Source organism: Strigops habroptila, unplaced genomic scaffold, assembly GCF_004027225.2.
Source record: "Strigops habroptila isolate Jane unplaced genomic scaffold, bStrHab1.2.pri NC_044298.1_ctg1, whole genome shotgun sequence".
Classification (NCBI taxonomy): domain Eukaryota; kingdom Metazoa; phylum Chordata; class Aves; order Psittaciformes; family Psittacidae; genus Strigops; species Strigops habroptila.
Genome location: NW_022651055.1, coordinates 428,990 through 455,644, shown reverse-complemented (window position 1 = coordinate 455,644; position 26,655 = coordinate 428,990). Strand labels below are relative to the sequence as shown.

General features: G+C 62.6%; 4 protein-coding genes across 9 annotated transcripts; 3 read left to right on the top strand and 1 right to left on the bottom strand.

The window, feature by feature from the left end:
* Positions 1 to 1,996: 1,996 nt before the first annotated feature.
* On the top strand, positions 1,997 to 11,069 carry RASIP1 (Ras interacting protein 1). 2 transcript variants are annotated; one of them, XM_030510747.1, is made up of 12 exons: positions 1,997 to 2,029; positions 2,963 to 3,106; positions 3,181 to 3,767; positions 4,715 to 5,076; positions 5,653 to 6,261; positions 7,194 to 7,231; positions 7,326 to 7,468; positions 7,561 to 7,670; positions 8,519 to 8,759; positions 9,458 to 9,624; positions 10,179 to 10,326; positions 10,435 to 11,069. In XM_030510747.1, exons 2-12 carry the CDS (start codon positions 2,973 to 2,975, stop codon positions 10,827 to 10,829), a joined length of 2,934 nt encoding a protein of 977 aa, XP_030366607.1. In that variant the 5' UTR covers positions 1,997 to 2,029; positions 2,963 to 2,972; the 3' UTR covers positions 10,830 to 11,069. The 2 variants fall into 2 exon arrangements, with proteins under 2 accessions (XP_030366607.1, XP_030366608.1); XM_030510748.1 differs by lacking the exon at positions 1,997 to 2,029 and adding an exon at positions 2,845 to 2,883.
* Positions 11,062 to 13,149, bottom strand: IZUMO1 (izumo sperm-egg fusion 1). Of its 2 annotated transcripts, XM_030510749.1 has the most exons (8): positions 12,886 to 13,149; positions 12,722 to 12,796; positions 12,440 to 12,526; positions 12,342 to 12,362; positions 12,157 to 12,237; positions 11,561 to 11,830; positions 11,357 to 11,486; positions 11,062 to 11,282 (listed from the first exon to the last, which is right to left on the bottom strand). In XM_030510749.1, exons 1-8 carry the CDS (start codon positions 13,136 to 13,138, stop codon positions 11,228 to 11,230), a joined length of 972 nt encoding a protein of 323 aa, XP_030366609.1. In that variant the 5' UTR covers positions 13,139 to 13,149; the 3' UTR covers positions 11,062 to 11,227. The 2 variants fall into 2 exon arrangements, with proteins under 2 accessions (XP_030366609.1, XP_030366610.1); XM_030510750.1 differs by lacking the exon at positions 12,342 to 12,362.
* ISOC2 (isochorismatase domain containing 2) lies at positions 11,336 to 17,464 on the top strand. 4 transcript variants are annotated; one of them, XM_030510751.1, is made up of 7 exons: positions 11,336 to 11,438; positions 13,219 to 13,801; positions 14,533 to 14,693; positions 15,286 to 15,498; positions 15,844 to 15,914; positions 16,183 to 16,300; positions 17,338 to 17,464. In XM_030510751.1, the coding sequence occupies exons 3-7, from the start codon at positions 14,568 to 14,570 to the stop codon at positions 17,404 to 17,406; spliced, it is 597 nt and encodes a 198-aa protein (XP_030366611.1). In that variant the 5' UTR covers positions 11,336 to 11,438; positions 13,219 to 13,801; positions 14,533 to 14,567; the 3' UTR covers positions 17,407 to 17,464. The 4 variants fall into 4 exon arrangements, with proteins under 4 accessions (XP_030366611.1, XP_030366612.1, XP_030366613.1 ...); XM_030510752.1 differs by having other exon boundaries at positions 11,350 to 11,438; positions 14,560 to 14,693; XM_030510753.1 differs by lacking the exon at positions 11,336 to 11,438 and having other exon boundaries at positions 12,908 to 13,801; positions 15,286 to 15,486.
* A 3,043-nt stretch (positions 17,465 to 20,507) lies between these two features.
* SHISA7 (shisa family member 7) lies at positions 20,508 to 26,368 on the top strand. Its single transcript, XM_030510745.1, is given in 7 exon segments — positions 20,508 to 20,815; positions 20,818 to 20,888; positions 20,890 to 21,038; positions 21,870 to 22,036; positions 22,321 to 22,386; positions 22,989 to 23,117; positions 24,333 to 26,368. Coding segments are annotated over 7 exon segments (1,479 nt in total). The 5' UTR covers positions 20,508 to 20,571; the 3' UTR covers positions 24,986 to 26,368.
* Positions 26,369 to 26,655: the final 287 nt, after the last annotated feature.

Genomic DNA, 26,655 nt, shown 5'->3' with positions numbered 1-26,655 from the left:
ATCCCCCCCCATATCCCCCCATATCCCCCCCCACCCCCCCCCCCCCCCCGCCCCTCCCCCCGTGTCCGCGCGGGGGGGGGAGGGGCGGCTCTGACGCAAGAGCCCCCGGTCGGGGCAGGCCCGGGCTGACCGCAGCGGGGGGAGGGGCGGCCGGACCCGCGGCCACGGGGGGGGGAGGGGCGACCTCTGGGCTTCCGTAGGTGCGAGCGTGCCCCGCGTGCGTGTGCGTGTGCGTGTGCGCGCGCGGGCTGCTGTAGGTGCAGATGTGCCCGTGTGTGCATGTGTGTGCACGTATGGGCTGCTATAGGCATATATGTGCCCGTGTGTGCCCCTATGTGCACATGTATGGGCTTCTATAGGTATGTATGTGCCCGTATGTGCACATGTATGTGCTTCTATAGGGATATATGTGCCCGTATGTGCATGTGTGTGCACATGTATGAGCTTATATAGGGATATATGTGCCCGTATGTACATGTGTGTGCACAAGTATGGGCTTATATAGGTATGTAGGTGTCTGTATGTACATGTATGTGCACATGTATGAGCTTCTATAGCTATGTATGTGCCCGTATGTGCATGTATGAGCTCATACAGGTATATATGTGCCTGTATGTACACGTATGTGCACATGTATGAGCTTATATAGGTATATATGTGCCTGTATGTACATGTGTGTGCACATGTATGAGCTTATATAGGTATACATGTGCCTGTACGTGTACATGTACGTGCGTATGTATGAGCTTATATGGGTATATATGTGCCTGTATGTACATGTATGTGCATGTGTGGGCTTCTATAGGGATGTATTTGCCCGTATGTACATGTATGTGCTCATGTATGAGCTTATATAGGTATATATGTGCCCGTATGTACACATATGTGCATGTGTGGGCTTCTATAGGGATATATTTGCCCGTATGTACACGTATGTGCTCATGTATGAGCTTATATAGGTATATATGTGCCCGTATGTACACATATGTGCATATGTATGAGCTTCTATAGGGATATATGTGCCCGTATGTACATGTATGTGCACATGTATAAGCTTATATAGAGATATATGTGCCTGTATGTACATGTATGTGCATAAGTATGGGCTTATATAGGTATATATATGCCTGTATGTACACGTATGTGCACATGTATGAGCTTCTATAGGCATATATGTGCCCGTATGTACACGTATGTGCATATGTATGCGCTTATGTGTGTATGTATATGTCTGTATGTATGTGTATGTGCACATGAATGCACATATCTACACGTGTATGTATCTATATGCACTTATATATGTCTGTATGTCTGCCTGTACATGTATGTGCAGATGAATACGCTTACATATGTATATGTGTCTGCATGTACGTGTGTGTACACGAATGCACATACATACACGTGTGTGTCTCTGTATGTATCTCTACACACGTGTATGTGCATGGATGCGCATAGCAATGCATGTATACACGTGTGTATTGCACATGGATGCACATATACAACATATATGTTGTGCCTGTATGTGTACACAGACAGCATATGTGGCTGTATGTGTACAGAAATGCACATACATAGCACGTATGTGCACATATATGTACATTGACGCATATATACACGTGTGTATGTGTCTGAGTGCGCATGTACGTGCACAGGAACGAGCGTGTCACATGTATATGTGCCTGTACATGTGTGCACGTATGTACACGTGTGCTCACAGACACGTGTGCGCACAGACACGTGTGCGCACAGACACGTGTGCGAGGGGCGGGGCCACAGCGGAGGGGGCGTGGCCTCCGAGGCAAGGGGCGTGGCCTCCCATCCTCTCCTTCCCATTGGTCCCCCGCTCTTCCCGCCGAAGCTCCCCTTTCTCCGCCCCTTTCCTCAAGCCCGCGCTCTCATTGGCTCTCCCCGCCGCGGCCGGCAGCGCTCGGCCAATCCGAGCCGTGGGATGGGGCGGGTGGGCGGGGCCAGCGTGAGGGAGGAAGGAAGGAAGGAAGGAAGGAAGGAAGGGGAAATGGCGGCCGCGGCGGTGAGAGCTGCGGGCCCGGGGCCGGGGGGGCCTGAGCCGGGTCCTGCCCCACCGGGGGGGACCCATTGACCCCAGGGGACTCCTTTGTCCCCCAACCGGCCCCACACAACCATGGAGGGGGGTTGAGGGGGGTGATAGCGATGAATGGGGGACCCCCCCCTTCAGGTGCCTATGGGGGCGCTGCGGGTGTGCCCCCCATAACCACGTCCCGACCCCCCCGGTGCCCCACAACCACCTCCCAAAGCCCCCAGAGCCCCACAACCACGTCCCGATCCCCCCATAGCCCCATAACCACGTCCTGACCCCTCCATAGCCCCATAACCACCTCCCAACCCCCTCCATAACCCCATAACCACTGTCCAAGACCCCCCCATAACCACCTCCCAACCCCCCCATAGCCCCATAACCACTGTCCAAGGTCCCCCCATAACCACTTCCCAACCACCTCCATAGCCCCATAACCACTGTCCAAGGTCCCCCCATAACCACTTCCCAACCCCCCCATAGCCCCATAACCACATCCCAAACCCCCCATAGCCTCATAACCACCTCTCAACTCCCTCCATAGCCCCATAACCACTGTCCAAAGCACCCCCATAACCACCTCCCAACCCCCCCATGCCCCATAACCACCATCCAAAGCCCCTCCATAGCCTCATAACCACCTTCCAGAGCCCCCCCCCAGCGCCTGCTCCATGCCCCATCCCACCGTATCCCCCCCTCCCTCCACTTCCAGCCCCCCCATCCCGGTTTCCTTTCCTGACTCGCCCTTTTCCTGTCCCTGTATCCGGAAGGGAGCGGAGGACAAAGGGGGGGCCGGGACGAGGGCCCTGGGGCCGCGGCGCTGAGCACCAGTGGGAGCCCGGAGCTGGGGTGGAAGGGATGGGATTTGGGGGGGGGTTTGTGCCTTTCTCATCCTTATTCTCCCCCCAGGAATCCCACCATGTTCCCGGAGGAGCGCAAGGAAGGCAGCCCCCGCTTTGGGAAGCTCCATTTCCCCGTTGGCCTTTGGATCAACTCCCCGAAGAAGCGCTTGGCCAAGATGAGCCGCCGCTGGCCCAGCGCCGGCTCCGTGAGGTGAGGCCCCCCCTTTGCACCCCTTAAACCCCCTTGAGCCCATGGATCCCATCGATCCCGCTTCCCATCGGCAGATCCAACTCCTCGGACACGGCGAGCCGCGGCAGCGAGCCCCCGGAGCTGCGGCCACCCGGGAAAGCCAAAGCCTCGCGCCATAAGCGCCTTTCCAACCTCTTCCACCGCTCCGGCGCTGCCGGCTCCGGCGCCCGCTGGCTCAGCGAGAAGAAGCTGGAAGAGCTGGTGGATCCCGAGCCGGAAGCTTTGGGAGCGGCGGGGGGGGATCCCCCCCCAGGGCAGCGCCAGCTTCCCGGTATCCTGAAGATCTTTGGGGGGAACATCTCGCGCGGAGCCAACTACAAGAGCGTGTTGGCGACGCCGCGCTCCACGGCGCGGGAGCTGGTGTGGGAAGCGCTGGAGCGCTACGGGTTGGCTCCGGAGGACGGGATCACCGGGGAATACGTGCTCTGCGACGTGGTGGGGCGGCCGGGGGGGCCCGGCGGCGGGTGGCACATGGAGCACCTCCGGCCCGTGGGTGATTCCGAGCGGCCGCTCGTGCTCCAGGACGTCTGGAAGCCCAAGAGCGGCTGCTCCCGGCGCTTCGAGATCCGCCGGCGCCAGGATGTGGAGCGCTTCTTCGAGGCCGACGCCGGCGAGGGCAGCGGTGAGCGGCCGGCCCCCCCTGCCGGGGAGGAGGCTCTGTATGGGCCTAGGGCTATAGGGGCGCTGTGTGCGCATATGGCTATGGGGACACTATGGGAGTCTATGGCTTTAGGGACGCTGTACATGCATATGGCTATAGGGACACTATATGTGTCTATGGCTATAGGGACGCTGTATGCGCCTATGGCTATAGGGACGCTATGTGCGCATATGCCTATAGGGGCGCTATATGCACATATGGCTATAGGGACACTCTATGCGCCTGTGGTTATAGGGACATTATGTGCGCCTATGATTATAGGGACGCTCTATGCACCTATGGCTGTGGGGACACTATGTGAGTCTATGGCTATAGGGATGCTATGTGCACATATGGCTGTAGGGGCGCTATATGCACATATGGCTATAGGGACGCTCTATGCACCTGTGACTATAGGGAGGATATATGTGTCTGTGGCTATAGCAATGCTATATGCGCCTATGGCTATAGGGACGCTATATGTGTCTGTGGCTATAGGGATGCTCTATGAGTCTATGGCTATAGGGACGCTGTATGCACTTATGGATATAGGGACGCCTATGGCTATAGGGATGCTATATGCGCATATGTCTATAGGGACCCTGTATGTGCCTATGGCTTTAGGGACGCTATATGTGTCTATGACTATACGGACGCTCTATGCACATATGGCTATAGGGACACTATATATGTCTGTGGCTATAGGGATATTATCTGTGCCAATGGCTATAGGGACGCTATATGTGTCTATGGCTATAGGGACGCTATTATATGCATATGTCTATAGGGACGCTGTGTGCGCATATAGCTATAGGGATGCTCTGTGCACCTATGGCTATAGGGACCTATGGCTATAGGGACGCTGTATGCGCCTATGGCTGTACGCGCCTATGGCTATAGGGACGCTCTGTGTGTATCCCTATCCGCAGGGGGCTCATCCCAAGCGCGGCGGCTGCAGAGGAACCGCTCCCGGGCGGCATCGGGGGGCCCGGCCCCCCCCAAGGACCGTGCCGAGAACCTCTCCCTGCGCCGCAGCATCAGCGACATGAACCTCAGCACCCGGCGGCGCAGGGAGCGCAAGGCCGTGCTCAGCGTGGCCGGGGGGGACCCCACCGCCGCCCCCCCCAGCGACGGGACCCCCCCGGCCCCCAGCGCTGACGGGGCTGCTGGGGGCGGGGCCGAGGAGGAGGAGGGGGGCGACGGCGCCAGCTTGGAGCAGCTCTCACAGTGCCTCATCCAGCCCCCCCAGCATCACCCCTACTTCCTGCTGCTGCAGGGCTATGGCAAGCAGGTAAGGGGGGAGCACAAAGGGGGGGGTCCCCCTTTCCTCATGTTCATGCCCCCCAAAAGTGTCCCCTTCTTTTCCATGGCCTCCCAATCCCTGCCTTTCCTCACCCCCCCAATGTCCCATCTTTCCGTGCCCCCCCATTGAATCCTCTTTCCTTGCCCCCCCCAATCCTTGTCCCCTAATCCCCCTCTTGTTCCTTAGCCCCCAAAGCCCCCCCATCTTTCCATGCCCCCCAACGCACCCCCCTTTTCATTGTCTCCATTGTGCCCCCCTCCTTCCGTGCCCCCCCTTTCATCCTCACCCCCAAAGCACCCCCATATTCCATGCCCCCAATCGCCCCCCATCCTCACCCCATAGTCCCCCCCTTTCCTTTCCTTCCCAAGCCCCCCAAAGCCCCCCTTCATCCTCACCCCCCAAAGCATGTCCCTTGCCCCCCAAGTCCCCCTCTTGTTCCTCACCCCAAAGCCCCCCCCCACTTCCCAAGCCCCCCAAACCCCCCCTTAATCGCCCCCCCAAACTCCCCCCATATTCCTCACCCCCCAAGTGCCCCCCCAGACCCCTTTGTCCCCCCTCCCACAGGACTTCGTGCTGTACGTGATGACTCGCCCCCAGCACATCTTCGGCCGCCGGGGCCCCCCCGAACGGCCCCCCCAGGGCTCCCCAACCATCGACACCTTCCTGAGCGCCCCGGACATCCTCCCCCGGCACTGCCTTGTGCGGGCCCCCCCCGGCGCCCCCGCCACCGTGCGCCCGTACCGGGGGGCCCCGGTAACCCATAACGGGGTGCCCTTGTTCCGCCGGGCCCCGCTGAGCCCCGGGGACCTGCTGGGGCTGGGGCAACACTTCCTCTTGCTCTATAAGGACCCCAGAGGGGGGGGCCCCGAAGAGCAGCGCCCCCCCTGGCTGCCCGCGCTGCGGTGCGAGGGCTGCAGTACCGGCAGGAGCCGCAGGGAGGCGCTGGAGAGCCCCCGCGCCGAGCTGCGGTACCGGCCGCAGGACGAGGAGCGGCTGCTGCGGGAGATCGTGCGGGTGCCCGAGGCCGCGGGGGGGGCACCGCAGGGCACGGGGGTGCTGGCCCCCGCCTTCCTGCTGGGGCTCTGCTTGGAGCACGCCTGGAGCGCCTTCCCCCCCCAGCACCTCCCGGCGCTGCTCACCCGCATCGCGCTGCTGGTCAAGGAGACTGTCTGGGTATGGGGGTGTGGGGCGGGGTGTGTGGGGTGTGGGTATGGGGGGTGGGGTATGGGATATAGGGTGTGGGTATGGGATGTATGGGGTATGGGGTATATGGGGTGTGGGGTGTATGAGGTGTTGGTATGGGGTATAGGGGATATGGGATATGGGGTGTGGGGTATATGGGGTATGGGTGTGGGGTATGGGGTGTATGGGTTTTGGGGTATATGGGGTGTGGGGTATATGGGGTGTGGGTATGCGGTATATGGGGTATGGGATATGGGGTATGGGTGTAGGGTATGGGGTATATGGGATGTGGGGTATGGGGTGTGGGGTATATGGGGTATGAGTATGGGGTATATAGGGTGTGGGTATGGATATAGGATGTACGGGGTATGGGTATATGGTATATGGGGTGTGGGTATGGGGTATGGCGTATGGCTATGGGATGTGGGGTATGGAATGTGGGGTAGGAGATAAGGGATATGGGGTATGGGTATGGGGTATATGGGGTATGGGGTAGGGGATATGGGGTGTGGGTGTGGGATATGGGATGTATGGGGTATGGGGTATATGAGGTGTGGGTGGGGGGTAAGGTGTATGGCTATGGGGTGTGGGGTATGGGATATGGGGTGTGGGTATGGGGTATATGGGTAGGGGATATAGGATATGGAGTGTGGGACGTTGGGGTGTGGCTCTCTGGGACATAGGGCTATGGTATATGGGGATATAGGGATATGGGATATAGGGATATGTGGGACATAGGATGGGGATATGGGGATGTGGGGGGATGTGGCAGAACAGGATGTGGGAAGAGGGAGACGGGGGGGACACAGGGATGTGGGGACATGGGACATGGGGATAAGGGATGAGGGACATGGGGGGCGCAGGGGGACATGGAGGAACAGGGGATGGGGACCCCCTGGGGACACTGAGGGATGTTCCTGCAGGAGAAGATCAAGGAGATCGGGGACCGGCAGCCGGAGAAGTGAGTGCCCCCTAAAACCCAGGGGGTGCTCCCCCACCCGCAGCCCATGGGGGTCCCCAAAGGTGACTCCTGTGGGGTGCCCCCTGTCCCGCAGCGATGGGGACACCCCGGTGCAGGGGCTGGAGGCGATGGGCACCGACCTGCGCCCGCTCACGCTGTGGTTGGCCAATGCCACCGAGCTGCTGAACCTGGCCCAGGCCCGGGTGCTGGAGCTGGAGAAGGAGCTGGAGCTGGAGGGTGAGCCCTGAACCCCCCTCAAGTGTGGGGTGACCCATAGAGGTGAGTGGGACCCCTTCCCCATCCAACACAGGCGCTGTGTCCTTCCATAGGGCCCTGCCCAGAGCTGACAGGGGACCTGGAGACCTGCGATGAGGCCATGGGCATCCTGGATGAGGTGATCATGTCCACCTTCCAGCAGACAGTGTACTACCTGACCAAGGTGAGGCACCAGCCCCAAATAGCCCCTAATGGACCAAAACAGCCCCAAATAGACCAAACCAGCCCCAAACAGCCCCAAACCAGCCCCTAATGGACCAAAACAGCCCCAAAACAGTCCCAAATAGACCAAACCAGCCCCAAACAGCCCCAAACCAGCCCCTAATGGACCAAAACAGCCCCAAAACAGTCCCAAATAGACCAAACCAGACCCAAACCAGCCCCAAATAGACCAAACCAGCCCCAACCAGCCCCAAACCAGCCCCAAATGGACCAAACCAGCCCCAAACCAGCCCCAAATAGACCAAACCAGCCCCAAACCAACCCCAAACCAGCCCCAAATAGACCAAAACAGCCCAAAACAGCTCCAAAACAGCCTCAAATAGACCAAACCAGCCCCAAACCAGCCGCACACCAGCCCCAAATAGCCCCAAACAGTCCCAAAACAGCACAAAACTGCCCCAAACTGTCCAAAACAGCCCCGAAACAGCCCCAAAGAGCCCCATAATCACGTCCCAACCCCCCCCCCGAGCCCCATAACCACATCCCAAACCCCCCAGAGGCACCGAGATCCCCATAACCACATCCCAAATCCCCCCAGAGCCCCATAACCACATCTCAAACCCCCCCATAGCCATATCCCAAAGCCCTCCAAGAGCACCATGAACCCCATAACGACATCTCTAACACCCCCAGAGCCCCATAACCACCTCCCAACCCCCCCCAGAGCCCCATAGCCACATCCCAAAGCCCTCCAAGAGCACCGTGAGCCCCATAACCGCCTCTCAACGCCCCCCAGAGCCCCATAAGCGCGTCCCAGCGCCCCCCCATTGCCTCCCTATCGCCCCCCAGCGGCTGTACGCGACGCTGCCGGCGCTGCTGGAGGCGAACCCGTTCGCGGCGCCGCTGGAGGCGGGCGCGGGCGCGGAGCCGATGCGCGTCCCCGACGGGGTGAGACCCACGCTCGGGGTGTTCCAGAGCGCGCTGGAGCTGAGCCGCGGGTGCCGCCTCCACCCGGACCTCGTGTCCCAGACCTTCGGGTACCTGTTCTTCTTCTGCAACGCCTCCCTCTTCAACTCCCTCATGGAGAGAGGTATGGGGGCCATAGGGGCTATGGGGGCTATGGGGGGTATAGGGGGTATAGGGGGTATGGGGGTTGAGGGACGTGGTGGTTCTTCTGCAACGCCTCCCTCTTCAACTCCCTCATGGAGAGAGGTATGGGGGCCATAGGGGCTATGGGGGACTGTAGGGGCTATGGGGGGTGTAGGGGCTACAGGGGCTATAGAGCTTATAGGGAGTATGGGGGGTGAGGGACGTGGTTCTTCTGCAGCGCATCCCTCTTCAACTCCCTCATGGAGAGAGGTATGGGGTCCATAGGGGATATAGGGGCTATGGGGTCTATAAGGTGTATAGGGCTATGGGGGCTATAAGGGGTATAGGGCTATAGGGGCTATGGAAGGTATGGGGGCTATAGGAGCTACAGGGGCTATAGCGGGTATAGGGGGTGAGGGACGTGGTTCTTCTTCTGCAACGCCTCCCTCTTCAACTCCCTCATGGAGAGAGGTGCAATATAGGGGCTATAGGGGGTATAGGGGCTATGGGGCATACTTGGGGTATAGGGGCTATATGGGGTATTGGGCAGTATAAGGGCTATGGGGGGTATAGGGGCTATAGGGCATACTTGGGGTATAGGGGCTATATGGGGTGTTGGGTGGTATGGGAGCTATAGGGGCTATGGGGGGGTCCAGAGCCCCTCCCATTCCCCCCCTGACTCTCAGTCCTCCCCTGCAGGTGGCGCCCTGTTTCAGTGGGGCCGCGCCGTGCGGCTCCGCACCACTCTGGACCTGGTGCTGGACTCTGTGGCCGCGCTGGGGCTGGGGGACGTCGCCTCCGAGTTCTTCCAGAAGCTCTCGGCTGCTTCCAACCTGCTCTGCACCCCCAGAGCCTGCCTGTGCAAGGTGGGAATGGCGCCGGGATACACTGGGAGTCAATGGGAGTCAATGGGGTACACTGGGAGTCAATGGGAGTCAATGGGAGGCTGCCTCCCACCTGCTCTGCACCCCAGAGCCTGCCTGTGCAAGGTGGGAATGGCGCCGGGATACACTGGGAGTCAATGGGAGTCAATGGGGTACACTGGGAGTCAATGGGAGTCAATGGGAGGCTGCCTCCCACCTGCTCTGCACCCCAGAGCCTGCCTGTGCAAGGTGGGAATGGCGCGAGGATACACGGGGAAACACTGGGAGTCAATGGGATGCACTGGGAGTCAATGGAATACACTGGGAGCCTGTCTGGGCAAGGTGGGAATGGCACTGGGATACACTGGGGTACACTGGGAGTCAATGGGATACACTGGGAGTCAATGGGAGGCTGCCTCCCACCTGCTCTGCACCCCAGAGCCTGTCTGTGCAAGATGGGGATGGCACCGGGATACACTGGGAGTCAATGGGAGCCTATGGGGGGGCAATGGGGGGGTCTCTCCCGGTGTCCCCCCCCATAACCCACCCCCCCGCAGATGACGTGGTCCCGGCTCCGGGCCGAGTTCCCGGCGCTGAGCCCGGCCCAGCTCCATCACATCCTGAGCCATTACCAGCTGGGGGGGGGGCAGGCCCCACCCCCTGCCTGGAGCCCCCCCCCCGAGGAGCGCGACCAGGTCACAGCAGGTCAGTGCCCCCCCCCCCCCGTGCCCCCCTTGCGCCCCCCTAACCCCATGTGTCCCCATTGCCCCCCCTTACCCCATTTACCCCCCCTTACGCATGTCCCTCCCCCAGGTGACATCTTCGAGAGCTTCTCTGAGCACCCCCCGTTGCTGCTGCCCAGTCGGGGCTTCCTGCTGCACCCGGGGGGTGGCCCTGAGGACAACGGGGGGGTCCCTGATGATAAAGGGGGGCTCCCTGACGATAAGGGGGGGGTCCCCGATGATGGGGGGGGGGCTGCTGCAGCCCCTCTGCCGCATGCGCCGCCTGCTCTGGGACCTGGAGCAGGACGAGGTGCCCGTCAACCAGCGGGGCCTGCCCCGGGAAGGGGCTGCATAGGGGCAGTGGCACCCCCGGCACCCCCCCAGCACCCCACAGCATCACCAGGACCCTATGGACCCATGGGACCCCCCCATAGAGACCCCTGGGACCAACCCCATAGAGACCCAGGGGGACCCAAACAACAGTGAGACCCCCCCAGGCACCCTGGGACCCCCAAAGGCACCCAGAGGCACCCAAAGGACAGTGGGACCCCCTCGAGACCCCCCCCAGGCACCCTGGGACCCCCAAAGGGATCCCCCTAAAGGGACCCAGAAGCACCCAAAGGACAGTGGGACCCCCCCAGCCCCTCCCGGGATTACCCCCCCGTGCCATGTGTCATGTATGTGCGTGCCCATTAAAGCGCCTGACATGCCTGGCACATGCGTGTGCACCCACATGGCTCATGTATGTGCGTGTGTCCCCCAAGGGGGCATGAATGGGCCGGGGCTTCCTCTGTGGGCGTGACTTCGATAAGCCCCGCCCCTTTTTCCCACGGCGCCACGCGACTTCTCCGGGTCCTCCCCTCCATGCATGGGTGCCGGCGCCTTTATTCGCGGGAGGGGGCGGAGCCTCCGCGGAGAGGGCGGAGCCGGAGACAGCACCTGTGGGCGGGGTCAGAGCGCCTGTGGGCGGGGCTTAGCGCTAGGCCACGCCCCCCCCCGGTCCATTCACTCACCATAGGGCCGCGGTACCGGCGGCCACAACGGCCACGGAGGCTGCGGCGGCGACAACGGGAAGGACCCGGATGAAGCCAGGAGGTGCCAAAGGGGCCGGGGAGTGCCAAAGGGGTCTGGGCCGGGGGGTCACTGCGGGAGGGGGAGAACGGTAAGAGAGGGAACGGTACCGGGATGGGGGGCAACGGTACCGGGGGGGTCCGCACCGGTAACGTTGAAGCGCAGCTCGGAGCCGAGCTCCCCCCGCGGGTTCCGCATCTCGCAGCGGTACCGCCCCGCGGCCGCTGCCGCCGCCTCCTTCCGCAGCAGCAGCGGGTCGGGGCCGCTGGACAGGAGCTGCTCTGCCGGGGGGGCCGCGGCGCCAGGCCCCGGGACACGGTAGAACCGGTAACTCTTGGTGCCGTGGGACGCGCGGTGCCAGGACAAGCCGCAGTCCAGCAGCAGCTCGTCCCCCTCCACCACCCGCAGCGAGCGCTCTGGGGGGGGGGGCAGGAGTTGGGGACCCCCCCATTGCACTCCTATGGCCCCCCCCTTCACATTAGACCCCCCCCAGGACTCATATTGCCCCCCCGGACCCCTCAATACAATAGACCCCCCCCAGGAGCCCCCATTTCGTTAACCCCCCCGCAGGACCCCCCAATACATTAGACCCCCCCAGGACTAATATTGCCTTGCCCCCCCGGACCCCCCATTTCATCAGACCCCCCCAGGAGCCCCCATTTCATTACCCCCCCCCAGGACCCCTCAATATATTAGACCCCCCCCAGGACCCCCCAAACCTGCCCCCCCCCCCCCAGCTCACCCCCACATTGCACCCCCCGGTTGCAGGCGAACAGGGTGATGTTGCAGGACACGCACTCGATCCACACCACCTCCATCCGCCCTGTGGTCATGGGAGGGTGTCATATGGGCCGGGGGGCAGGACCCCCCCACCCCATAGTAACCCCCCCCAATAATAACCCCCCCCATTACTGACCCCCAACTCACCGCAGGGGTTGATACAAAACGCTGTGAGAGGAGAAAAGGGGGTTAATGGAGGGGTTTGGGGGGTACAAGGGGGGGTTGGAGGGGTCCCCGAGTCCCACCTCGCTTTTGGAAGCGCCTCATGAGCCGCTCGAAGTCGTCCTTCACCTCCTGCAGGGCCCAATGGAGCTCAGTGTAGAGCTGCTGGTCTGCAGGGGCGGGGATCTGTCAGCCTGGGGGGGCCCTGAACCCCCCCATGGCAGTCACCCCTTCATTAGGTTCCAGAGTGAACAACCTGTCTGCCACCATTAGGTTCCAGAGTTAACACCACTATAGGGTCCCACCATTATGGTCCCCTATTACCCCCCCAGATGGGGCCCCCCCATATCGGGATTGGGGGTCACCTTGGACGTTCTGCTCCACGAGCCGGGCCAGGGTCCGCCTGAACTGGGCTGCGGCTTCATCCAGTGTCGCCTCGTCTGGGGGGGGGGGTGGGCACAGAGGAGGGCGTTTGGGGGGGTCCTTGGGGTGGTTTGGGGGGGCATTGGGTTATGGGGGGGGTCCTGACCGATGACGCCCATGAAGGTATCGGGGTGCTGCGGCAGCCGGCTCAGCCCCAGCACCCCCCGCAGCATGATGGTAGCGACCCGCGCGCGCATGGCCGGGGTGTGCGGCATGGAGCGGGTCAGGAACGGGCCCAGCACGGCCCCCAGAGCCTCGGCCGCCGCCGGGGAGCACAGGACGCAGCCAGAGACCCGCCATGGGGCCCCCCATAGGACCCCCCATAGGACCCTGAGCAGCGCCCACGGCAGCCACCGCATCGCGGGGGGACCTCAGGCCACGCCCACTGCCGGAGACCACGCCCACACAGCGCATAATGAGTCCGAACCTTCCATATTAGGCAAATGGTACCCGCCCTCCGTCGCTAGGCCACGCCCACAAGGGCGGGGATTGCCGAAGCCAACGAGGGATTGCCGAAGCTAAAGGCGGGGATTGCCGAAGCCGAGGGCGGGGATTGCCGAAACTGAAGGCGTGGATTGCCGAAGCCAAGGGCGGAGATTGCCGAAGCCAAGGTGGGGGATTGCCGAAGCTAGAGGCGGGAATTGCCGAAGCCGAGGGCGGGGATTGCCGAAGCTAAAGGCGGGGATTGCCGAAGCTGAAAGCGGGGATTGCCGAAACCAAGGGCAGAGATCGCCGAAGTTAAAGGCGGGGATTGCCGAAGCCAAGGGCGGGGATTGCCGAAGCCAAGAGCGGGGATCGCCGAAGCCAAGGGCGGAGATCGCCGAAGCTAAAGGCGGGGATTGCCGAAGCTGAAGGCGGGGATTGCCGAAGCTGAAGGCGGGGATTGCCGAAGCCACACCGCCTCTTGGCCACGCCCCCAGATCCGGAAGTCCCGCCTCCTCCGCTCTGTCCCCGCTCACTCCGAGGCGGTTGCCGAAGCGTGACCGGCGGCCAATCAGCGGCGGCTCCGCGGCTGTTCGCAGGTAAAAGCCCCGCCCACAGCGGGAGGGGGCCCCCACGACCCCCCCCGTGACCTCCCCGTGACCTCTCCCGGGTTCCCGAGCCACCCCCCGCACCCCCCGGTCCTGCCCCTTTAAGGCTCGTTCCGGGATGCAACGTCACACCCCGCCCCGGCTCCTGATTGGCTGCGAGGCCATGGCGAGACCGCCCTTCCCCTGATTGGCTCCCGGAAGGGTGGGTGGGGTTTATGGGTTGGCTCCGCCCTCCCAGCTCTGATTGGCTGGAGCGATGGGGAGGGGTGGGTGTGGCGAGAAGCGACAGCTGCCATTGGTCAGGAGTTTGGGAGAAGCTGATTGGCTGCTGCGGTGGGCGGGGCGGGCGGGGGCTGGGTGGTGGCTGCTGATTGGCCGCGGAGTGAGAGTGTGTGTGGGGGGTGAGTCACGTGATCGGCACATCATGTGTCACCTGCACACGTGTGTTCACATGACATGACACCGCACACACGTGTTCACATGACACTGCACACGCGTGTTCATGTGACACCGCACACGCGTGTTCAGCTGTGATCCACACACGTGTTCACATGACACCGCACACACGTTCACATGACGCTGCACACGTGTTCATGTGACACCGCACACGTGTGTTCCCATGACGCCGCACACGCGTATTCCCATGACACTGCACACGCATGTTCCCATGACACCGCACACGCGTGGTCACATGACACTGCACACGCGTGTTCCCATGACAGCGCACACGTGTGCTCATGCGTGTCCAGGCGTGCCCATGGCCCGGCTCGGCCGCCTCTGCCCGTCCCGCTCCGTGCTGCTCCTGTGTGACCTGCAGGAGCGCTTCCGGCCCATCATCCACTGCTTCCCGCAGGTCGTCAGCGCCGCCGCCCGCGTCCGGCAGGTACCGCAGCACCCACAGACCCCCCCGGCACCCACAGAGCCCCCCGGCACCCAAAGACCCCTCATGGAACCAACAGACCCCATACAGGCTCTGTGACCCCCCCATGGCACCCACAGAGCTCCCTATGGGCACCCACAGAGCCCCCATGGAACCCACAGACCCCATACAGACACTGCGACCCCCCCATGGCACACACAGACCCCCCATGGCACCCACAGAGCCCCCTGTGGGCACCCACAGAGCCCATACAGGCACTGCAACCCCCCCATGGCACCCATAGACCCGCCGTGGCACCCACAGAGCCCCCTATAGGCACCCACAGAGCTCCCATGGAACCCACAGACCCCATATAGGCACTGCGACCCCCCCATGGCACCCACAGTGCCCTTTGTGGGCACCCACAGACTCCCTATGGGCACCCACAGACCCCATAGAGGCACTGCAACCCCCCCATGGCACCCACAGAGCTCCCATGGAACCCACAGACCCCCTGGAGCCCCCATATTTGGTCCCCCTTGACACTCCCCCCAAGCCCTGGGACCCCCCTCCCTGCTCCCCATTGACCCCCTGCCCGCTCCCCGTTGCCCCACAGGGCTGCCAGGCGCTGGGGGTGCCGGTGCTGGTGACTGAGCAGCGCCCGGAGGTGCTTGGTCCCACCGTGCCCGAGCTGGGGGTGCAGGACCTGCCCAAGCACCCCAAGACCTCCTTCAGCATGTTGGTCCCCCCCGTGCAGGCCGAGCTGCGTGCCCGGCCCCAGCTCAGCGCCGCCATCCTCTGCGGCATCGAGGCCCAGGCCTGTATCCTGGTGAGGGGCTGGGGGGGACCCCGATGTGGGGCTGGGGTATGGGGGGGAGCCAGGATATGGGGGTCCCAGGGGTGGGTGGGGGGGTCAGTAGGGACCAGATATGGGCGTTCCAGGGGTGGGGCGGTCAATGGGGACCAGATATGGGGGTTCCAGGGGTGGGGCGGTCAATGGGGACCAGATATGGGGTCAGTGGGGACCAGATATGGCGGTTCCAGGGTTGGGAGGGTCAATGGAGACCAGATATGGGGGTTCCAGACTTGGGGGGGTCAATCGGGACTAGATATGGGGGTCCCAGGGGTTGGGGGGGGTCAATGAGAACCTCCCCTTTGCTTCCCCCCCCCATAGCAAACAACACTGGATCTACTGGAGCAGGGCCTGGATGTGCATGTGGTGGTGGATGCCTGCTCCTCGCGCAGGTGGGGGGCAATGGGGGGCAATGGGGTGGTAGGAGAGGATAAGGGGGGAAATGGGGGGGGGCAATGGGGTGGTAGGAGAGGATAAGGGGGGATAATGGGGTAAAAATGGGGGGGGGAATGGGATGGGGTAATGGGGGGGTCCTGAAGGGTAATGGGAGAGGGTGAGTGGGGGGGAATTGGGGAGGGACAATGGGGTGGGCAGGCAATGGGAGGGGATTTGGGGGGTCCTGCGGGGGGGGTCTGACCCCTATGCGTGGTTATGGGGCAGCCCCATGGACCGGGCGGTGGCGCTGGGGCGGCTGCAGCAAAGCGGCGCCTTCCTGACGACGAGCGAGAGTGTCCTGCTGCTGCTGCTGCGCGACTGCGCCCACCCCTGCTTCCGGCAGGTATAGTCGCGACAGGCCCCCCCCATCGCTACAGACCCCGCCCATCGCGACACCCCCCCCCCCGGCTCTGCTCTCCCCCATCCAGCCGCTGGCGCAGCTCAAGCCCCGCCCACAACGCGGTTAACCCCGCCCATTATGCAAACGAACCCTCCCCACCCCCCGCCCGCCGGGCTCTAATTGGCCCGTAGTGGCCCCGCCCCTTTCCCGTGTGGCCCCGCCCCTCATTCATTCTGGGGCCCTGGTGGGGCCTGGGCTGGGGTTTGGGTTTATTAGGGGTTAATTAAGGGGTAATCAGGGGGGTAATTAGGGGTTAATTAAGGGGTAATCAGGGGGATAGTTAGGGGTTAATTAATGGGTAATCAGGGGGGTAATTAGGGGTTATTTAGGGGTTAATTAGGGGCTAATTATGGTGTTAATTGCAGGCTATTAGAGGATTAATTAGGGGTTTAATTAGAAGCTGGGCATGGCCTTTGTTACCGGGTTTATTAGTGGCTGGTTAATGGCTGGTTATGGGGCTGCTTAGGGGGCTGGTTAGTGGCTGGTTAATGGCTGGTTATGGGGCTGGTTAGTGGCTGGGTAATGGCTGCTTATGGGGCTGGTTACTGGCTGGTTTATGGCTGGTTATGGGTCTGGTTATGGGGCTGGTTAGTGGCTGGTTAGTGGCTGGTTATGGGTCTGGTTATGGGGCTGGTTAGTGGCTGGGTAATGGCTGGTTATGAGACTGGTTATGGGGCTGCTTAGTGGCTGGTTGTGGGGCTGGTTAGTGGTTGGTTATGGGCTGGTTAGTGGCTGGTTAGTGGCTGGTTATGGGGCTGATTAGGGGCTGGTTGTGGGGCTGGGTAATGGCTGGTTATGGGGCTGGTTAGTGGCTGGGTAATGGCTGATTATGGGGCTGGTTAATGGCTGGTTATAGGGCTGGTTATGGGGCTGGTTAGCGGCTGGTTAATGGCTGGTTATGGGGCTCATTAGTGGCTCATGAACATTCATTAATGCTCTTTGACGTTCATTAACGCTCATTAGCGCCCCTCTTGTTGCAGGTGCTGCAGCTGATCAAGGAGCAGGTTCCCGGCAGGGAGCTGCTAATGGGGGGGCCGGGGGGGCTCTGAGCGACCCCTCCAAAACACCCCCCGCATAGGGGGCAATAAATGCTGCCCCCCCCCAAGAGCCTGGCTGAGTGCTAGGGGGGGTCTATAGGGAGGTCTATGCGAAGAGGAGGGTCCCGAGGGGGTCTATAGGGGGGTCTATGGGGAGAGGGGACCCCCAAAAGGTGTCCCGGGGGGGGGATTCCCCATTGACACCGGCCCACGAGACCCCCCTTAGCCCCGCCCCCTCTACTGACTGACACCCGCCTCATCCAATGGCATCACCCCATTGGGCCCTTTCCTTAATGAAACCCCTGCGGGGGGGCGTGGGAGAAAGGGGGCGCAGGCCCCGCCCCTTCGCCCTCATTGGCTGCTCTCAGCCAATCCGCAGCCTCCCCCGCCATTCCCACCCCCCACTCCCCCCCCCAGTTCACCACCCCCCCCCCGCGGGAGCTGCCGCTGGAGCCGCGACGGCACCGGGACCCCCCCGGGACCCCCCGGGCACCCCCAAACCCCCACCCCGGGATCCCCCCCCTGCACCGGGGCTCCCCCCCGCACCGGGATCCCCGTTTGGCCCCAGCCCCCTTCCCCCCTCCCAGCTCCGTGTCCCCCCCCGGCCCCGGGGCCCCCCCAGGACCCCTCCCTGCCCCTCCCCCGGTACCCGGCCCCCCCCGGGTTGGGGGGGGGGGGGTCGGGGGTCGCTTCGTCAGCCTGGATCGGCTCCGGTGAGTGACAGCGGGGGGGGGGTGGCGGTTGCCATGGGGATGGGGAGGGGGTGACGGTGACAGCGGGTGTGTGACAGCGACGGTGAGCGTGTGACAATGGTGACACCGAGTGTGACAGCGATGGTGAGCAATGAGTGACAATGGTGACACCAAGTGTGACACTGAGTGTGACAGTGATGGTAAGCGTGTGACAATGGTGACACCGAGTGTGACAGCGATGGTGAGCAATGAGTGACAATGGTGACAATGAGTGTGACAGCGATGGTGAGCGTGTGACAATGGTGACAGCATGACACCGAGTGTGACAGTGATGTTGAGCAATGGGTGACAATGGTGACACTGAGTGTGTGACACTGTGACAGTGATGGTGAGCATGTGACTATGGTGACAATGGTGACAGCGTGACACTGAGTGTGACAGCGATGGTGAGCAATGAGTGACAATGGTGACAATGGGAGTGTGACAGCGATGGTGAGCGTGTGACTATGGTGATACCGAGTGTGTGACACCGAGTGTGTCAGCGATGGTGAGCAATGAGTGACAATGGTGACAATTAGTGTGTGACACTGTGACAGCGATAGTGAGCGTGTGACAATGGTGACAATGAATGTGTGACACTGAGTGTGACAGAGATGGTGAGCGTGTGACAATGGTGACAGCATGACACCGAGTGTGACAGCGATGGTGAGCAATGAGTGACAATGGTGACACTGAGTGTGACATGAGTGTGACACCAATGGCTGGTGTCACACCAGGAGTGTGACCGCGACACTGCACGTATGACAGCGCGTGTGTGATCGTGTGACAACGCGTGTGACACCGACCCGGGGAACTGTGACCCTCGCGCGCGTGTGACACGGAGCCGCTGGTGTGTGCTCATGTGTGTCAGAGCATGCGCACACATGTGGGCGGAAGCACACGCGTGTTGGGGCATGTCAGAGCACACGCGTGTGCGTGCCGGGGGGGGGAGGGAGCGCTGGGAGGGGGAGGGACCGCCGTTGCCAGGGCCCCGTTGCCATGGGGACGGCGGATGCTGCCTCGGCAACGGGGAGGATGGAGAGGGCGCAAAGGATCATGGGAAAGTGGGTGACTGCGACCCCCCCCAACAGGAACCACCTGGGGTGAAGCCGACGACCCCCCCCCTTGGGAAACCCCTTCATTGGGGACCCCCCCAACCCTAATTAACCCCCCCTCTAATTAGGGACCCACACATGCTCCATCCCCCCTCCCCTAATTACCCCCCCTCTTAATTAGGGACTCCTCCTCCATCACCCCACCTAAACTGGAGACCCCTCCCTGCTCCATCACCCCACCCCTAATTAACTCCCCCCCAATTAGGGACCCCCCCTCATATTCCCCCCATTATTAAGGACCCCCCTCCATCACCCCTCCCCTAATTAAGTCTCCCCTATTAGGGACACCCCCCCCACTGCATCACCCCTCCATATCCCCCCCTCTAATTAGGGACCCCCCTCATATCCCTCCCCTTATTAAGGACCCCCTTAATAAGCCCCTTTGTCACCCCTCCTCCATCCCCCCCATTATTAAGGCCCCCCCTCCATCACCCCTCCCCTAATTAACCCTCCCCAATTAGGGACCCCCCCCACTCCATCACCCCCCCTTATTAAGGACCCCACTCCATCACCCCTCCCCTGATTAACCCCCCCAATTAGCGACCCCCCTCATATCCCCTCTTTCTTAAGGACCCCTCTCGTAATTGACCCCTCTCCTAACTACCCCCTCCCACCCCCTTATTAAGGATCCCCCTCCATCACCCCTCCCCTAATTAACCCCCCTCAACTAGGGAACCCCCCCCACTCCATCACCCCCCCTTATTAAGGACCTCCCTCCATCACCCCTCTTGTAATTAACCCCCCCAATTAGCGACCCCCCTCATATCCCCTCCTTCTTAAGGCCCCCTCTCATAATTACCCCCTCCCACCCCTTTATTAAGGATCCCCCTCCCTCACCCCTCCCCTGATTAACCCCTCTCAATTAGGGAACCCCCGCACTCCATTACCCCTCCTTATTAAGGACCCCCCTCCATCACCCGTCGTCTAATTAAAATTAACCCCCCCAATTAGAGGCCCCCTCCCATTCCATCACCCCCCTCATATCCCCTCCCTATTAAGGACCCCTCTCCTAACTACTCCCTCCCACCCCCTTATTAACGACCCCCCTCCCTCACCCCTCCCCTAATTCATCCCCCAATTAGGGACCCCCCCCCACTCCTCACCTCCCCTTATCAAGGACCCCCTCCCTCACCCCTCCCCTAATTACCCCCCTAATTAGTGCCCCCCTATTACCCCCCACCATGTTCCCCCCCCTCCTCCTCCTCCTCCTCCTCCCCCTCCCCTCCCGCTCCTCCCTTGCCCCCTCCCCTTCCTCCCCCCCCTCCTCCTCCTCGCCCCCCCCATCCCCTCCGCGCCCATCTCCCCGCGGCCGCCAGGGGGCGGTGCTGCTGATGACGCCGTCGGAGCTGTGCCACGGCTACTATGACGTCATGGGGCAGTACGACGCGGCGTTCAATTGCTCGACGGGCGCGTTCCGGTTCTGCTGCGGGACGTGTCATTACCGGTTCTGCTGCGAGCACCGCGGGCGCCGCCTGGAGCAGCGGCGCTGCACCAACCTGCAGAGCCCCGGCTGGGCCCGCACCGCGCCGCCCCCCCCCCCGCGCCACGGCACCGCCGCCAGGGGAGGGGCGGGCGGGGCGGAGAAGAGGAGGGAGGACAAGAGAGAGGAGGAGGAAGAGGAGGAGGAGGAGGAAGGAGAAGAAGAGGGGGGGGGCGATGGGGGGAGCGGGAGCAGCGGCACCCCCTATGTGGTGTGCGGGGTCGTGAGCCTCGTGCTGGCGGTGGCGGTGGCGGCCAGAGCGGTGCTGGGGAGGGGGGGGGCGGGAAGGGAGGAGCCGGGGCAGGACGACGGGGCCAGGTGGGGGTATGGGGGGTGTGGGGGGTATGGGGGGTACGGGGTATGGGTATGGGGTAGGGGATATGGGGTATGGAGTATGGGTGTGGGGTATAGGATATATGGGGTATGGGTATGGGATAGGGGGTGTGGGATTTGGATATAGGGTATGGGGTAGGGGGTATGGGGTATGGAGTATGGGTATTGGATACGGGGTGTGGGATTGGGGTATGGGGTAGGGGATATGGGGTATGGGATATGGATATGGGGTAGGGGATATGCAGTGTGGGTATGGGGTAGGGGATATGGGGTATGGAGATATAGGGTAGGGGATATGGGGTAGGGGATATGGGGTATAGGATATGAGGTAGGGAATATGGATATGCGGTGTATGGGATATGGGTATGGGGTGTAGCATAGAGGATATGGGGTATGGAGATGGAGTATGGGGTATGGGATGTATGGGGTATGGGGTAGGTGACATGTGGTGGGGGACATGGGGTATGAGGTGTGGATATGGGGTATGGGATATGGGGAATAGGATATAGGCTAGGGGATATGGGGTAGGGGATATGAGATATGGGGATATGAGATATGAGATAGGGGATATGGGGTATGGGATAAGGGGTAGGGGATATGGGGTAGGGGGTATGCGATATGGGATAGGGGTATGGGACAAGGGGAATGGGATAAGGGGTATGGGATAGGGGATATGGGGTGTGGGATATGGGGTTTGGGCGGGGGACACGAGTCCTTGGGGGGGGACACGGGGGGTGCACAACATTTGGAGCCAGATCCCGACCCTGTGACCCCCCATGTCCGTCCCCCCCTCCCCCGTGTCCCCTCTGCCCCCAGGGCGCTGATGGACGTGCTGCGGCACCAGGCGGGGGGGGGCCGGCCTGAGCGGCGCAGCAGTGGGGTGCTGCCCCCCCCGCCCCCTGACAATGGTCCCGCCCGGCCCCCCAAGACCCTCTACAGCACCGTCAAGGCCTGCAAGGGCAGCTGGGGGGGGCCCATGGGGGGTAATAGGGGCTTTGGGGGGTCCTATAGGGGTCAATAGGGGCTTTGGGGGGTCCCATAGTGGGTAATAGGGGCCTTGTGGGGGGGGGGTCCCATGGGGGGGGTGGTGTGTCCCATAGGGAGTAATGGGGGCTTTGGGGGTTCCCAGGGCCTTCGATGGAGCCCCAAAGGGGGGGGTGGTGTCCCATTGGGGGTCAATAGAGGGGGTCCCATGGGGCAGGGCTGGAAGGGGGGGGGGCACACACACTAATGAGGGGTGCTAATGAGCCTCCCCCTCCATTAACAGACACGGGCCCCCACAGCTACGTCCACCTCGGTTTGGGGACCCCCGAGCACCGGGCGGCCACGCTGGGTGAGTGGGGGGCTATGGGGGGTCATAGAGGGGCTGAGGGGGTTATGGGGGGGTTATAGGGGGTTATAGTGGAGCAATGGGAGGTTATGGGGGTTTGGGGGTGCCTGGAGGGGTGCCATGGGGTGTCTATGGGGGTTTTAGGGGGGGCTATGGGAATAGGAGGGGTCTGGGGAGGGGTTATGGGGGGCGACGGCAGACTTGGGGGGGTGTGGGAGGGGCCATGGGGGGTTAGGGGGGGTTATAGGGGAGCTATAGAGGTTATAGGGGAGTTATAGGGGAACTATAGGGGGTTATAGGGGGACTATGGAGGGCTATAGGGGGATTATGGGGGGTTATAGGGGAGCTATAAGGGGTTATAGGGAGACTATGGGGGGTTATAGGGGGGCTATGGAAGGTTATAGAGGGACTATGGGGGGTTGGGGGGGTTATAGGGAGCTATAGACGTTATGGGGGACTATGGGGGGTTAGAACAGGGCCATGGGGGGGCTATGTGGGGTTATGGGGCTGCTCTGGGGGGTTGTGGGTCTCTCTATGGGGGTTGTGGGTCTCTCTATGGGGGTTGTGGGTCGCTCTCTGGGCTGACCCCCCCTTCCCCCCCCCAGACTGGCGGGGGCCCCGCGCGGGCGCCCTGAGCTGCTCCCGCTCCTTCCACAACCTCTCGCACCCGCCCCCCCCGTACGAGGGGCCCCCCCAGCCCGAGGTGGGGCGCTGCGCCTCCCTGCGCCGCCTGGGTGAGCCCCACACGCGTGGCCACGCGTGGACACCCTGCACACACGTGTCTCCGTGTGGCCGCGTGCTCTCGCGTGTGTACGTGTGTTACCCCCCCCCCAGCACACGCGTGGCCTCTGGTACTTGTGTGTCCCCGGTGCCCTTGTGCACATGTCGTGTTGCGCACACATGTCCTCATGCACATGCGTGTCCTTGTGGCCTCATGTGTACTCATGCACATACATGTCGCTGTGAACACACGTGTCCCTGTGCACCCACATGTCCCCGTGAACACACGTGTCCCCATGCACTCACGTGTCCTCATGCACACACGTGTCCTCATGCACACACATGTCCCTGTGAACACACGTGTCCTTGTGCCCTCACATGTCCTCATGCACATACATGTCCCCGTGCACACACGTGTCCTCATGTACATACATGTCCCCGTGCACTCACATGTCCCCATGCACACATGTGCCCTCATGTACATACGTGTCCCCGTGCACTTACGTGTCCCTGTGTACACACTTGTCCTCGTGCACACACGTCCCCGTGCACACACATGTTCTCATGTACATACATGTCCCTGTGCACACATATCCCCATGCACATATGTGTCCCCTTGCACTCACGTGTTCTCATGCACACACATGTCTTCATGCACTACATGTCCGTGTGCACACACGTGTCCCCGTGCACATACATGTCGCTGTGCACACATGTGTCCTCATGCACACACATGTGCCTGTGAACACACATGTCCTTGTAACCTCACATGTCCTCATGCACATACATGTCCATGTGCACACATGTGTCCCCACGCACACACATGTCCTCATGCACACACATGTCCCCGTGCACATACATGTCCTCATGCACACGTCCCCGTGCACATACGTGTCCCCATGCACACACATGTCCTCATGCACATGTCCCCATGCACACCTGTGTTCCCGTGCACACACGTCCCCATGCACATACATGTCCCCGTGCACACACATGTCCGCATGTACACACATGTTCTCATGCACATAGATGTCCCCATGCACACACGTCCTCGTGCACACACGTGTCCCTGTGCACACACGTCCTCCTGTACACACATGTCCTCATGCACATACTCACATGTCCCCGTGTACTCACATGTCCTCGTGTACACACGTGTTCTCATGTACATAATTGTCCCCGCGCACTCACACGTCCCCCCCTGTTTCCCCCCCCCTTTACCCCCGCAGCCGATCGGGACCCGGACGACCCGTGGGGGGGTTACTGGGGTCCCGCCTGGGCGCCCCCCCCCCGCGGCGCGCTGCCGATGGTGCCGCCCACCCCGCGCGGAGGCCCCGCCCCTCGCCGCGTCCTATCGCAGGAGCTGCTGCTGGCTGCGGGGGGGGGCGGCGGGGGCTGGGGCGGAACCATGCCCCGGGCGCGGGGGGGGCCCCGCGACCGCGCTCCCTCCCCGCGGCCGCCGCCTCCCCCGCACGCCGTGTCCCAGAGCAGCCTCGCGGGGGGCGCGGAAAGGGGCGGGGGCCGGGGGGGGGGCGGCGGCTCCTCCTCCCCCCCGCCGCCCGCCCCCCCCCCGGGCCGCCGCCGCCCCCCCCCGGCGCCGCGCACCACCGGCGGCAGGCGTTCGGGGCGCAGCGGCAGAGCACGGCCGAGCTGCAGCTCCTGCCCGGGCCGCCCCCCCCCTCCGCGGGGCCCCACGGGCACCACCTCCGCACCGGCAGCCGCACCGAGGTCACGGTCTGAACCGGGGCGGGGGGGGGGGGGCACCGGGATACACCCCCCCGGGAACCCCCCTCCCCGACGGAATGGGGTCACCCGGAGACAGGGACACCCCGTCCCCCCCTCCGGGACCGCATTGGGACCCCTTTTGGGATCCCCCCCCTAAAGGACTGGGGTCACTTGGGGACAGGGACACCCCCGAACACCCTTAGGACCCCCCCATGCGACCCCCCCCATGGAAAGAGGTCACTCGGGGACAGGGAACCCCCCCCGGGACCCTCCTCCAAGGACTGGGGTCACTCGGGGACAGGGACACCCCCCCCCCGGGACCTCATTGGGAAACCTTTTGAGATCTGCCCTCCCCCCGGACTGGGGTCACCCGGGGACAGGGAACCCCCCGGGGACCCCATTGTTACCCTTTTGGGATCCCGCCCTCACGGAATGGGGTCACTCGGGGACAGGGACACCCCCGAACACTCTTAGGACCCCCCCATACGACCCTCCGTACGGACTGGGGTCACTTGCGGACAGAGAATCCCCCCCGGGACCCCATTGGGACCCTTTTGGGATCCCCCCCCCCCAGACTGGGGTCACTTGGGGACAGGGACCCCCCCCCTGCTCGTGCTGGGGTGACCCCCGTGCTGATGTCACCAACAGGGGGCCCCCGCCCCCCCCCGGCTCCTCCAACCACCCCCAAGGCAATGACATCACAGCCCAGGAGTGATGTCACAGCCCTCGACAGCCAATGAGGCCGCGGGCGGGGGTGATGTCACCCCTGGAGGGCCCCCCCCAGCAGCGGCTGATGATGTCATGGTGACATCACGACCTTGCACTGAATGATGTCACAGCCCTCACCATGGCGGCCGATGATGTCACAGCCTCCACCTCGAGCAGCCAATGATGTCACAGCCCCGTCATGCGGCGGCCAATCGCATCACTCGATGTCATTGCACCGGAAACTGGTGATGTCACCTCGGCAGCTGATGACATCACAGCCCTCCGATGACGTCAGCACTGTGGACTCCCGCCCTTCCCTGCCGGGATGATGATGTCATCGCCCCGGTGGCGATGTCACCGGGGTTATGACGTCACGGCGATGTCACTGCCAAGACTCTGCCCTCAGCCCCGATGACGTCATGGGGCGGGGCCTTTTTTGATGATGTCACCTCTCTCCCCCTCCCCCCTCCCCCGGGGGGAGAGAGACTTCCTGTTTTTAACTCCTCCCCCCCCTTATGACGTCACGTCCCCGGTGATGACATCACCCCTTGTCGAGTGCTCTGATGACGTAACCCCCTCTCCGTGACGTCACAGCCCCTCCCTCCTCCCCCCCCCCCCCAGATCGAAGCCATACAATGGGGGAGGGGCGGTCCCCGTGACCCCCCCCGTGACCCCTGCGCGAGGCGGGGGGAGGGGCCACGTGCCTTAGAGCCCCGCCCCCCTCGAGACCCCCTCCCCCTCAACCGCCTTCCTCCCCCCACCCCCTCCGGGTCGGGACCCCCCCCCCGGGGGGGGGTGGGGCGATGGGAGGGGAATAAAGTGACATTTCCTGCCCACGTGACTAATTTGGGGGGGGGGGAGGGGGCATGGTGGGGTGTTTGGGTGTCCCTTTGGGGGGAGGTCCATGGTGGGCGGGGAGGTGTGTCCCCAATGGGGCTGTTTGGATGGGGGGGGTGTCCCTGGGCGCGCTTAGAGCTCCACCCACGAATCTCGCGCTCTGATTGGCTGCTCGGGCTGCCCGTCAAAGCCTAACCCCGCCTCCCGGCTGTCAGCGGAAGTCCTGCCCCCCGGCACCTCCTCCCCCGCCTCCCATTGGCCAATCCTTCCTTTTAAACCGCC

What these genes read in the sequence shown, in the direction of transcription:
- RASIP1 (XM_030510747.1), top strand. Translation starts at nt 2,973, where the DNA reads ATGTTCCCGGAGGAGCGCAAGGAAGGCAGCCCCCGCTTTGGGAAGCTC. An exon ending in CGACGCCGGCGAGGGCAGCG is followed by an intron (nt 3,768 to 4,714) that starts GTGAGCGGCCGG and finishes CCCTATCCGCAG; the next exon opens with GGGGCTCATCCCAAGCGCGG. An exon ending in GGGGACCGGCAGCCGGAGAA is followed by an intron (nt 7,232 to 7,325) that starts GTGAGTGCCCCC and finishes CCTGTCCCGCAG; the next exon opens with CGATGGGGACACCCCGGTGC.
- ISOC2 (XM_030510751.1), top strand. Translation starts at nt 14,568, where the DNA reads ATGGCCCGGCTCGGCCGCCTCTGCCCGTCCCGCTCCGTGCTGCTCCTG. An exon ending in CCGCCGCCCGCGTCCGGCAG is followed by an intron (nt 14,694 to 15,285) that starts GTACCGCAGCAC and finishes GTTGCCCCACAG; the next exon opens with GGCTGCCAGGCGCTGGGGGT. An exon ending in CCCACCCCTGCTTCCGGCAG is followed by an intron (nt 16,301 to 17,337) that starts GTATAGTCGCGA and finishes CTCTTGTTGCAG; the next exon opens with GTGCTGCAGCTGATCAAGGA.
- IZUMO1 (XM_030510749.1), bottom strand. Translation starts at nt 13,138, where the DNA reads ATGCGGTGGCTGCCGTGGGCGCTGCTCAGGGTCCTATGGGGGGTCCTA. An exon ending in CCGGGGGGTGCAATGTGGGG is followed by an intron (nt 11,831 to 12,156) that starts GTGAGCTGGGGG and finishes CCCCCCCCCCAG; the next exon opens with AGCGCTCGCTGCGGGTGGTG. An exon ending in GCTGCGCTTCAACGTTACCG is followed by an intron (nt 11,487 to 11,560) that starts GTGCGGACCCCC and finishes CCCCTCCCGCAG; the next exon opens with TGACCCCCCGGCCCAGACCC.